The 13,100-nt window shown below is 43.8% G+C and overlaps 1 protein-coding gene across 7 annotated transcripts in view; it reads left to right on the top strand.

Moving 5' to 3' along the window:
- The first annotated feature begins 4,650 nt into the window (after positions 1–4,650).
- Positions 4,651–13,100, top strand: part of LOC142917442 (heterogeneous nuclear ribonucleoprotein L-like) — a 29,197-nt gene continuing 20,747 nt past the window's right edge. For 2 of the 7 annotated variants that reach the window (XM_076062113.1, XM_076062119.1), the window contains exons 1-6: positions 4,651–4,748; positions 6,446–6,848; positions 8,699–8,817; positions 11,048–11,285; positions 11,680–11,765; positions 11,897–11,993. In XM_076062113.1, coding sequence (XP_075918228.1) covers positions 6,726–6,848; positions 8,699–8,817; positions 11,048–11,285; positions 11,680–11,765; positions 11,897–11,993 — 663 coding nt within the window. In that variant the 5' untranslated portion in view covers positions 4,651–4,748; positions 6,446–6,725. Of the gene's footprint in view, positions 4,749–6,445; positions 6,849–8,698; positions 8,818–11,047; positions 11,286–11,679; positions 11,766–11,896; positions 11,994–13,100 lie in introns of those variants that run through there. The other 5 variants (XM_076062114.1, XM_076062116.1, XM_076062117.1 and 2 more) reach the window with 5 other exon arrangements.

Below are 13,100 nucleotides of genomic sequence, written 5' to 3'. Positions count from 1 at the left end.
CGCGGGGCCTAGCCACGCGGGGCCTTGCCTCCTGCCCTTGCCTGATTGCATTCACTTTAATTATCTCGCTTAAGTTCAATTTGTCTTCACCCGGCTCGCCACTTTGTAACTTTGTTTTATTGTAAATATTCACGCAGTTTTTATTTTCTTTTGTTAGCAGGCCAAGCCCGCTTGAGCTGCTATACCGCTCTTGTTATCAGAAGCGACCTGCCCACAACAACACAAGGTGAGGCTTTGTCAACGTGTGTGAATGTTTTGACTTAAAACTTTGATGACTGTAGGAATTAATATTCATGGTTCTTTTGGTAAAGTCACGTAGATAGAAAATAAGATAAAAATAACAATAAAATAAATGAATAATTCCAAATAAAGCAAAACAACTCACGTCGTTTTGATCGCAACACAAGTGGTGTTTATTTAATGTAATTGTATTATCAGTTATTGTTATTTTCTATCTACGTAACTTTACCGAAATCAACAAGAATACGTGTGTCAATGTCTATCGGTCAAAGACACTAAACGGAGTGACGCGCAAAATCCAAATATACAGCAGGCGTCAGGGTCGGAATCGAACCCACAACTTCCTGTATACCAGGTGAGGTAGTTAACATCTCACCACGGAGAGAGACACGCAAACTCCAGTTAGCCTCGGTTGTGTTCGTTGATCCTCAATTAATTACTTGGTGTAGTGAGGAAGCATTAATACCGAGCAAATGAAGGTGGCCAGGCGTGATTCTAGACACGCCACCGCCTGTTTACCCAGTGACAGTGTACAGTTTGTGTTTGCAGTAACGTCTATTAACTCTGTTGAACACGGAGGTTATAGCGTAACAGTAGTTTATTTTTGTTTTCCTCTGGAACTCTTTATAAGAATGGAAACAGGAGGTGAACACAGCACACACATTCAGCTGAAGTCAGAACTGTTCATCCCCAGCATTCAAGGACATCTGAGCCTGGATTCACACCTCTGCAAATAGTATTGTTTTCAACACCCTTTGCTATGTCAGCTGAATTTGGCTCTCATAAATATTCCTTTTGTAGACAGACAGCCGAAATTGTGTGCTCGGAGTTTTGGGTGAACATTAATTTTGAAGATACGAGGACTTCCAGGCATGTTTATGACCATTTGCCCTCTCATTGTGTGCCATAACAGCCCTGTGATGAATTTGGGAAACGTTTTTACTACATCCTGAATATATGAATAAGTATAGACATGTAAGTCACATGTGACTATATATGCATTCCTCTGTGCCTCGATACTGTCGTGTAGATGGTGTGGATATTATTTTTTTCTGTCTGCAGCTGACGCTGGTCTGATGGAGCAAAGGCAGTCAGCACAGCAGCTCGGTACTACAAGGCTCCAATGCGACCGGTGTGCATACAGCACGGATCGGACTGGAAATTTGACACGGCACGAGAGAACTCACACAGGAGAGAAACCCTTCAAATGTACTGTGTGTGGGAAGGCGTTTGCATGTTCATCTGTTGTTAAAACACACCAGAGAACACACACGGGAGAGAAACCCTTCAAGTGCAGTGTGTGTGAGAGGGCGTTTGCACAGTCATCTATTGTTAAAAAACACCAGAGAACACACACGGGAGAGAAACCCTTCAAGTGCACTGTGTGTGGGAAGGCGTTTGCAGATTCATCAAATCTTCAAGTACACCAAAGAACACACACGGGAGAGAAACCCTTCAAGTGCACTCCGTGCGGGATAACTTTTTCACAGCAACAACATCTTCAAGTACACCAGAAAACACAGAAGCATCAGAAGATTCACAAGGAGTGGAGTCTGAAATCAGCTTGTGAAAGTCAAAGTGCCATCATGAGCCCATCCCTCATGAAACAAGAACCGGAAGAAAATCCCAGCTTGGACACGATTAAAGGTATCGAAGTGAAATATGAAGAGGTGATGGTGAAGAGAGAAGAAGTGATGGTGAAGAGCGAAGACGTGAAGGTAAAATGTGAAGGTGAAGATTCAACTCCAAAATGGGACCTTCACATCGTGAAGCAGGAGGAGAATTCTGACTGTGAGGCAGAGCGAGGCAACTCCCAGCAGTTTGTGGAAGTGGAGGTGTGGGTGGACTTCCTCCGAGACAATACAAAGTCAAGTGGAGACCCGGTAGATGTGTAAGCCAGAGACGATGTCGCTCCAATAGATGCACCTTTGTCACAGGCCTTTAATGACAAGAACGTGAAGTTGAACACTTTGTGGGCCCATGGGTTGGGTAGATCTGTAACCAGGAGCGAGAGACAATAAGCTCCCAAGCATTCACTATGTTATAACAATTGCATTTACACGGTGCTTGCTTAACCGCCTCAGCAACTCAAAGTTTCGTGTCGTACCTTGTCTGAAACACTCGAAGAGCATCCCCAAGTAGCAGCTGCCCCTGTGTGGCACAAGGTCGTGGCCCTGCACCAGCCTGCATGTAGACAAGAGCCTGTCAGTAGGGGGCAATGATTGATGCGTCATCTCAGTTGTGTAGTTTGTAGGCAATCTGGATTCGAAGCTTTCGTAACTGCAGGAATCCACACTCTTGAGTTATTTCGGTAAAGTCACCACGTGGGTAGAAACAAAACAGATCACGGCATTTAGATCACAACACAAGCAATCGTCATCAGGTGGGACAACCACAGCAAGAGGAACTGCTGAAGTAGTAGGCGCCTACTCCAGCAGTTTCTTCTTATTGCTGCTGTGCTTGTCCCACCTGATGACGATTGCTTGTGTTGCCATCAAAACGCCGTGATTTATTATTTGTAGCGTAATGTTTAGAATTTGCTACATTTTGACCCAGACGCCAGCATGCAACGGCCTACTCGTTTTGAATGACGCAACAATAGTACGTTGTACATACACTGTTAAGCAGACGGTGCGTATTTGTAAAATAACTTCTTGTTAATACGATGTAACGTGATGCAGTCAATTTCGCTGCAGTAATTCAATGTTAATATGCCCGTCAATAATTTAGAATTAATACTTGTCTGATTGTGCGCGTACATGTAACATTTTGTCTGAGGGTCACACATTGAATAAGTGATGTTAGGACAAAGTGTGTGTGTGTTTTGGAAGTAACCTGTACAGAGAACTCGGGTGAGACCCGTTGTTCTTGTGATACAGGTCAAAGGGTACTTTTGTGTTTCACGAAGCGTCTGCCTCTGGAGCAACTCATTGTCTTTGAAATAGGTAGCACGCTCGGATCATTCATCAGTTACAAGGCATACCACTTGAAAGTTACACGTATAGGAGGAGGTACATTCTCTACAACACGAATTGTAGTTTTGTCTTACGTGTTGACGTGGATTTTGTCTAACTGGGACTAGAAGTGCTCCTTGCTGATTGACGTCTGGATGTTCGTACCTATCACTTGAAGCAAACCCCACTGCGGTTGTTGAGACATTGTGCACCAATAAGGGTCCAACACATTGACGGCCTTCAGGCCAGGAAAGTCACAACATTTGCACACGAAGGACGCATTCACGCAAATACCCCATGCTCCGTTTTGAAGTTTTAAAATGAAACATCTTTGAATTGTGTTGTGTTTTGAATTAGATGATTTTATTTCTTCATTAAAAGCTTGTATCAATTTACATGTGGAAGACTTCATTGAAAAGGACATTTCGTGTGAATTTTCTCTCGTCGTTAAGTGGATGGCCTTGCAGGGGGTTCGGTTCAATGTGGACACAAACAGTGTACACACACAGTTTATACACAGTGTACACACAGTGTATACACACAGTGTACACACACACAGTGTACACACACACAGTATATACACTGTACACACACAGTGCACACACACACAGTGTACACACACACAGTGTACACACAGTACACACACACACAGTGTACACACACAGTGTATACACAGTGTACACACACAGTGTACACACACACAGTGTACACACACAGTGTATACACAGTGTACACACACAGTGTACACACACACAGTGTATACACACAGTGTACACAAACACAGTGTACACACACACAGTGTACACAAACAGTGACACAGCGACACACAGTGACAAAAACAAAGATACAAAGATCCCCCATATAGCCTTAGACTATAGGAGCAAGTGCTGTTAGCGAGCACCTATGAAGGCCTGAACGGTACACGAGGGGGTGGGTCCCCAGCACCACGCCCGACCGCCTTTGTCTCCCTAGTGGCAATGTTTACACACCGCACCAGGTACTCATTTTAGGCTGAGTCGACCTAGGGGAAGCCCGGGACCGGTTCAGAAAATCGTCACTGGTGTTGGCCGTGAGCGGGAATCGAACCCAGGTCGCCAGGTTCATAGCGCAGCGCGCTAACCGCTACACTATCGCTCCCCACACACAGTGACACAGCGACACACACACAGTGACACAGAGTACACACACACAGTGTACACAGAGTGACACACAGTGACACACAGTACACACACACAGTGTACACACACACAGTGTACACACACAGTGTACACACACACAGTGACACACAGTGTACACACACACAGTGTACACAAACAGTGACACAGCGACACACATAGTGACACACGTGGTGTCAATAAAGTTACAGACACCACGTGGTGTCAATAAAGTTACAGGAACCGCGTGGTGTCACTAAAGTTACAGCCACCACGTGGTGTCAGTAAAGTTTACAGCCACCACGTGGTGTCAATAAAGTTACAGCCACCACGTGGTGTCAATAAAGTTACAGCGGCCTAGAGGGGCGGACCGCGAAGCCTCGGCGAAAACTTCGTGCCGGTAAAACCCCTCACACCCCCTAGGCAGGGATCCCCTTGACCCCTCACACCCCCTAGGTAGGGATCCCCTTGACCCCTCACACCCCTAGGCAGGGATCCCCTTGACCCCTCACACCCCTAGGCAGGGATCCCCTTGACCCCTCACACTCCTAGGCAGGGATCCCCTTGACCCCTCACACCCCTAGGCAGGGATCCCCCTGACCCCTCACACCCCCTAGGCAGGGATCTCCTTGACCCCTCACACCCCCTAGGCAGGGATCCCCCTATGGGTAGTGTTGAGTCTATGGGACAGTGCTGAGTCTATGGTGCAGTGTTGAGTCTATGGTGCAGTGTTGAGTCTATGGTGCAGTGTTGAGTCTATGGTGCAGTTTTGAGTCAGTGGGCAGTGTTGAGTCTATGGTGCGGTGTTGAGTCTATGGTGCAGTGTTGAGTCAGTGGGCAGTGTTGAGTCTATGGTGCGGTGTTGAGTCTATGGTGCAGTGTTGAGTCAGTGGGCAGTGTTGAGTCTATGGTGCGGTGTTGAGTCTATGGTGCAGTGCTGAGTCTATGGTGCAGTGTTGAGTCTATGGTGCGGTGTTGAGTCTATGGTGCAGTGCTGAGTCTATGGTACAGTGTTGAGTCTATGGTGCAGTGTTGAGTCTATGGTGCAGTGTTGAGTCTATGGGTAGCAGTGTTGAGTCTATGGTGCAGTGTTGAGTCTATGGTGCAGTGTTGAGTCTATGGTGCAGTGTTGAGTCTATGGGCAGTGTTGAGTCTATGGTGCGGTGTTGAGTCAGTGGGCAAACATACAAAATCAGCAGGGGATCAAATACTTTTTTCCCTCACTGTAGTAGAGACGAAGGGACAAAGGGGTGTATCTACTTGATGTATTTTTGGTAAGCCGTATAATCTTGGTGGCCTGGCAGCAGAAGGTTTCAAAGATAACTGTTTGGTTTGATCAATTAATGTGGTTGAATCAGAAATGATTTTGGTTTGTATGACGAGGCTGTTGGTGGGATCTCTTTTTATTTTTGTATAGCTACCATCATTGAGTAATTCTTGAATTTTGTTGTTATATTCTATTTTATCCATGATGACAGTGGCGTTGACCTTGTCGGCTGAGAGGATGACAATGTAATCCCTCTTTTTTTAATTCATATAATAATCAAATTTGATTATTTTTATTTATTTATTCTTATTTAAATATAATCAAATTTGCTTAGTTAAATTTTAAACGAAATGTTATATATTTATTATTTGAAATAATCAAATGTGATTATTTGTAAGTTTTATTTATTATTACTTTAAAATATTAAAATTAGGTTATAAAGAAAGGCGAAATTATTAATTAAATATTTCTGCCTTTATTTATTATGTAAAAGTGATCGAAATTGGGCAATTATTTTCATATTTATTCATTATTATTTAATAATCCAATTTGATTATTTTAACATATAATGTATATTTGTTTATTATTTAATAATAATTACATTTCATTATTTTAGTTTATACATTTTTATTTATTTATGCTTATTTTAAAAATAATCAAATTTGTTTTTTTTAATTTATTCTTATTTAAAAGTAATCAAATTAGATTATTTTTAAGTTATTTTTATTTATTTATAATGATTTTACAATAATCAAATTTGAGTACTTTTATGTATCATTTTTATTATTATTTATTTAATATTATAAAAATATAATCAAATTTAATTGTAGTCCGAGTCCGACCTAGGGGGAGGCCCACGACTGCTTCAAATCTCCGTCGCCGGCCCCAGTCGGCCGAGAGAGGCGTCACGTGACGAGTGGCTGTGGGGTCACACCAAGCCGCGCGAACATCGCCAGAGGACACATCGATCCGAGAATCGATGTCACGCGTTGGAATCGCCCCGCCGCCGCCGCCCGCTGCTGCCGCTGACGCTCGGCGATCCGCGCAGTCGTCGATTTTAGCGACAGGATCGCGAATCGATTCCCTCCGGCGCTCCACGCCATCACGACGATGTTGACCACCGCCGCCTCCGCCGCCCGGCACGCGGCCAAGCGCCTGGGAGTCAATGGCGAAGGCAACGACCGCGTCCAGGCGGGCGCGATGGTGAGCGTCAGTGACGAGCGACTTGACGAGGTGTTTTTATAACGAGAAGATGTTTATTTTACTCCTCGCCCAGAGCCTCGTTGTGAGGCCTGGGCCAGAGGCTTCACTCAGGCGACGTGCCACCACCACCACCAGCCGTGTTTATATTATTTAACGTGATTGTTTAGCTTTGTAACTCGCAGATTCCAGTGCCGTTGCGAAGAGCTTCTCGTTGTTGGTGTTGGGGATGGACCACGCGGACCACAGCATCGCTAGGCTCTGCTTACGTTCAGTAAAACGCGTTTTGGTAAACGTGGATTTCGTGTTCGTTAACACTTTGGGCTATTTCCAGTGTAATTTTTTTATACGGCGTTTTCTCTTCTAAGGGTGTGTATTCTCTTTGCACTGAACTAAAATAATAAAAAAATATGAAACAATAAAAACATTACTCATTGTTTTTTTCGGTAAAGTCACGTATGTAGAAATACAATAAAATTATATTAAAACAGAAAACAATCACGACGTTTCGATCACAACGCAAGCGATCTTCATCAGGTGTCAAGAACAAATCACGGAGGTAAATACAGCAAAAGATGAGAGACGAGAATTCAACAAACCTGAAACAACATTACGTGAAGCACATCCAGTCAGGCCAACGACACAGTTAGACACTTCCTGGCGGACCACGAATAAAAACATTGCCTACCAGGAGAGATTCGTTCATGAGGCTATCCACATATACAAGCACAGAGACAATTTCAACCGAGAAGATGGATTCTGGCTTAGCAATCATTGGAAGGATTTGATAAACCATTTCGGGTCTTAATTGTTCACGCTTACGGTGGCTTTCAGACCGCATCCATTATTTTCGTCTCCCCCCTCCTCTTTTCAGAACATAGATGGACTCGTCCATCTGAACAAACTCTCAAATCGCTCTCCGTGGTGCTGACGTTAAAAAAACGCCACTTTTATTCAAATTTTCTTGCTGTGGTTTTCACACCTGACGATGATTGCTTCTTGTGTTGCAGTCAAAACGTCGTGAGAATTGTATTGTTTTATATTTTTATTATTTTATTGTTTCCCTTCTACGTGGTGACTTTACCGGAAGAACCAAGAATATTAATCCCTGCAGTCACGAAAGCTTTAAATCAAAAGTTAAAATACTAATTAAGTTAAAATACCGATGTGTTAAATGTCCCACGCGATGGCGTCGTGGGGTAGCTCTTCGACCCTCCCCAATGTGATTAAAAACTTTGCGGAATAATAAAACTTTACAGCGTCTACAAAAGCGCACCTGGCGGTGGGGGATGCGAGTTCCAGAGTTTGAAACTCGAGGGCCGTTTAGATTTAAAGTTAAACTCGCGAACGTTCTTAGCAATTACTGAAATGATGGCACTGAGCTATGGACATTTTTTGCCAAACGGATGCAGATTTAAAAACCCCTTTAATGCAAGTGTCTGCATCTGCTCCGATATCACTTGCCGGCGATGTTAGCCGTGGCTTTATTTTGGTGATTTTGAAAAAGTTTTATGGTTTGGCCATGTTTGTTTTGTTGTAGTATGGAGTTAGACTGATGGCCTTAATCTAAGTTGTCTTGTGGTTGTTGTTGTTAGACTTGGATCCCACTGGGATTTTTGCACACAGCGTTGGTGTACGGTGCTATTTCAAGGATTATTTTGCTGTTTTTTCCTGGATTTTCTGTTTGCACAGTCAAATAATCACTGTAAGATGTTTTTCTTGTTCATGTTTTTGTTTGTTGCGGTTGCACCCGATTCAAGAGCCGAATGGCTCACAGGGCTATACCAAATAAATGAAACTGAAAACTGTCTTCTCGGTATAGGAGGAAACAACAGCTTTGCACAATAGTCGTGTTGAGTTTGCTTCCTTGCCGACGTGCACAGGACACGTTTGAGGACCCACACAAGCCCCCACCGTCGGCTGTGGTTCACGTGCGGGGACTCTTGGACACAGCCCTCGAGTCGGACCTCGTGGAGGCCGTGCGGCACTTTGGCCTAGTCAGGTGACCAGTCGGTGGTGACCGTTGCCCGCATGGGGAAGGAAGCTGTATTATTATTATTGTTGTTTACCGAAAACACCAAAGATTAATTCCTGCAGTCACGAAAGCTTTGAACCAAGTTTAAACCGCCTCTACGGGGAGGTATAAGGTCTGTATCTTTGTGTCTGTCTTTGTGTTGTCTTGTGTTGTCTGTGTGTTGTCTCTGCTTGTGTATCTGCCTTTGTGTCTGTGCTTGGATTTGTTTCTCTGTGCTGTCTCTGCCTGTGTGTCGGTCTTGGTGCTTCCGAATGTTTGCTGCCGTGCTCCACTTTGCTCTATGCATACCTCATGCTAAAATGTCCCATTGTCTCTCAGCCTTGCCTTCTCATGCTAATATGTCCCATTGTCTCTCAGCCTTGCCTTCTCTGCCTATTTAAGGCGACTTCACTGTGTGCTTGTACCTGTGCTGGTCCGCTCTACTTGAATGTCTATGTGTGTGTGTGCCATCTGTATCTTAAATTTCATACTTAACTTGCAATTTAGCAATCTTTGAAATAACGTAATCAACCAGGCTTTGCGTTAATTGTGTTTTGACCGACCGTCTGTGTTGCTTTATTTGGTTTCCAAATTCTGCTAAACTCTTGTTTGTTTGGTATGCTTCTCTCTCTGTGTCCCCTATTGTGTCGGTGTTAGTTCCCCCCTACTTGGGTGTCTGTATATACATCTGAGGTTATGTGTCTCCCCTCTCTCGTAAATTTAGCTCTTCTGTACCTGATGATGGCTGCTTGTGTTGCAACCGAAACGTCGTACGCTATTATGTTATTTTATTATTTCTTATTTATACGTGACTTTACCGAAAAAAACAAAGATTATTGTTATTATAGTTGTTATTATTATTGGTGTTATTATTGTTATTATTATTGTTGTTATTATTGTTGTTATTGTTATTATTGTTGTGGTGGTGGTGTTTGCGGACGTGGAGTGAACTTGGACCTTGGAAATTCGAATATTACCGATTTTCGCTTCGACAACTCAAGAAATTGCATAACACGAAAATACTCGATGGTTCTTAAGCACGGGGTGGGAGATGCCCTTTCTGGGGGCGCAAGACATGCCAGATTATTTTTAACAAGGTAAATCATCGAAACACATTGAGCACGGGCACGTAAGCACCGCTACTTTGTTCCATCAAACCTCTAAATTAATAAACATTGTACGTTTTAAAAAAAATATTGAGAACCAAAGGGGGGGTGGCAAGGCTGCAGGTTAAAGCTCAAGAACCACTTCCGTAAATAAAAAGCCGTGGCCGCGTGTGGCGGTGGACGAGAGGGCGCGGTGTTGCCCACGTCACGGCGTGATCGGCGACGCCGTGCGTGGCTTACTCGGGGCCTTTACAGCCTGAAGTGACCAAACAAAAACTGCTTCATCTTCTTTGGGGTTCTTTCGGTAAAGTCACCACCGCGTAGAATGAGAATAAAATAATAAATTAATAAAACTTAAAATAACACGATAAAATTCTCACGACGTTTCGGGCTACAACACAAGCGGCCTTCATCAGGTGAAGGGACGAGACTGCCAAACTGAAATGGGACAGTCTCGTCCCTTCACCTGATGAAGGCCACTTGTGTTGTGGCCGAAACGTCGTGAGAATTGTGTTATTTTATTGTATTATTTTATTCTCATTCTACGTGTTGGTGACTTTACCGAAAGAACCAAAGAAGATTAATCCTTGCAGTCACGAAAGCTTTAAATCGAAACAAAAAACCGTTTGTTTTTCAATTTTTCCAAGTCACGAATTCCCTCCGAATTAAAGTGCCGCTGCTGCTTTTGTTGTGCCGTCTGACAAAAGCGGCACACGTTCAAATGTGATTAGTAACCGTGTTAAAAATTAATATCTTGTATTGAAATGGTGCACACATACCTTGTTTATGTACGTTTGAAGAGGCTTCCTTTATCAGGTGATACATCGACAGAAGAAGACTACATTACCCTCAAGATGTATTCTAAATCTAATTATATTGTTACAGTACATTCAATTCCAACGCACTACACTGCCAAACTGAAATGGGACGTGGCATCTAACCTGCATCCAACCAGTCTCCACTCCGTTGCATGCATTGAAACATTTCTTGAGATCAAATGAGGTGACTTGGAGCAGACCAACCTCGTGTTTAACATCAACAACAGGCACGCATTTTAAAGTCGGCCACATCTTTGAATAACGGCACTCGTTTGAATCGCTCCCTCCGTGCAGCTACGTGGTGATGATGCCCAAGACGCGGCAGGCGCTGGTGGAGTTTGAAGACCCGGAGAGCTCCCGCAGCTGCGTCGACTACTCGTCCACGGGCTCCGTCTACGTGTGCGGGCAGCCGGCCTATTTTAACTTCTCTACCAGCCAGAAGCTTTGGCGCCCTGGCGTCCCGGGGGATAACGGCAACAGCAACCACGTCCTGCTCTTCACCATCCTCAACCCCATCTACCCCATCACCACGGTGGGCATTGTTACGCTCACAGCAGCTGGACATTCACTCGTGAATAATTTGTCGGGTGTGCCATGCGCACACGCGCGCACACACACGTGTGTTTCATTTTTACGAGTGAAATTATGTCCGTTTTGGATTACAGTGAATGGCTTTGCTAAGGAAATTACATCGATCCTTTGGTTCATTTGAGGCAATTGAAGTCGTGTTTTTTGTTTGTGCTTTGAAGTCTACCAATGGCATTGAATAAAAAAAATATATATAGACCTAATGTTGATTTTGGAAAGCGTTGATGTCCTGTATGGCTCGATCTTAAAAATTCACTGGAAAAAAAGCTTTTCAAATTTACTTGGTAATGCGTGCAAAATCACCTCGCTGCGTTTGTGTGCTCCATGTGGTCCTGCAGGATGTGCTTTACAACATTTGCAAACCATTTGGGCCTCTGCAACGCATTGTGATCTTCAGGAAGAATGGCCTGCAGGCCTTTGTGGAATATCCTTTCAACGAGATGCATAACCGTAACGACATGTCCGCCATTCACGTAATTTTACGTGTTATTTTGGAGATGCTAAATGTATTGTTTTTAAAATGAAATGGTCGTGTTTTCCTTAATTTTTGGCCACGTTTGTTTCGGTTGAGAGCGCCGAGAGAGCGAACTCATCTCTGAATGGAGCAGACATCTATTCGGGCTGCTGTACTCTTATAGTGGACTATGCGAGGGCAAGTACAACCGATACTTTGTACATTCACAAGTGTGTGCACCACAACCTGGGTTTTTTCACCCGCAGACCAAAGATTAATTTAATATTCTGAATTGACCACTTTGGTGAGCAAATAATGCTGAATACACACGGCAATTCATTGCCAGATGAGGGCTTCCGCACTCGACGCCTGTTGTGGGGTTATTTGACTTGTGTGCGGGGTAAAGGAGTGTAGCATATTTTGTGGCAGCATAGAAATACAATGCACCCAGTGGGTTTTACAGCTGCCCACCACACAGCCGCACAACCTACAACAACCCATTGTGCATGACGGTCATCCTTGCCGTTGTCTAAAGTCAAACTTTTCCTAATTGATATTACCGTGAGGGTGGTTCTCATCTGAGCCAGTGCCCTGAGCCAGTTAGTGGAAAATTCGCATCCAGTGGGAAGGGTAGAGTTGGTTTTTAATTCAATTTTATTTGGTGACGGGTGATTAACATTCAGCCATAGGCTGCTTTGCGAGACCTGCAGAGTACTTGAGGGGAGATGTTACATTGTTAGCAGGAAATAAAATTACAGAACAGTAATAACGAATGCATCATTTTCATAACGGGGTTATGGCACTTCAACATTTTTGAGGTATACGATCAAGGCTAACGCTTCACAGTACACGAGGAACACCGCGAATAAATAATACCAAGTTAGGCAAAGCATGCCAAACTTATGTGCAATTAAACAAGTTTGGAATTTAAATAGGCCACCGAGGGTTAGCAATTTTTATCTGCAAACACGAAGGGAGCTTGTTCCAACGAAGAGGGATAATCAACACGTGATCTTAAAAAAAAAACGGTGGCAGAATGGCCACTGTTTCCCACAACTCCGATAAGCACGCTTTTATTTCGATTTAAAGCTTTCGTGACTGCAAAACCAAAGAAGAAGCACGCTTTTGCTACGTACGGCGCGAAAGTTTAGCTTACCGTTGACTTCCTACATGTGGCAGCTTTTATTCATTCATCTCCCAGGAGGTGAAGGGTTGCGTTAAGTACCTCGGTTTCACCGCAAGTTGCATGCCGTAATTGTCTCGGGGGTAATGACTTGCTTAATAATTATTATGCTTGTACATTTT

Source organism: Petromyzon marinus, unplaced genomic scaffold (assembly GCF_048934315.1).
Source record: "Petromyzon marinus isolate PM22_M1 ecotype Great Lakes invasive population unplaced genomic scaffold, UKy_Petmar_22M1.pri1.0 PM_G_Scaffold_50, whole genome shotgun sequence".
Classification (NCBI taxonomy): Eukaryota; Metazoa; Chordata; class Hyperoartia; order Petromyzontiformes; family Petromyzontidae; genus Petromyzon; species Petromyzon marinus.
The sequence above is the reverse complement of the archived record's forward strand: the minus strand, read 5'-3'. Positions and strand labels throughout refer to the sequence as shown.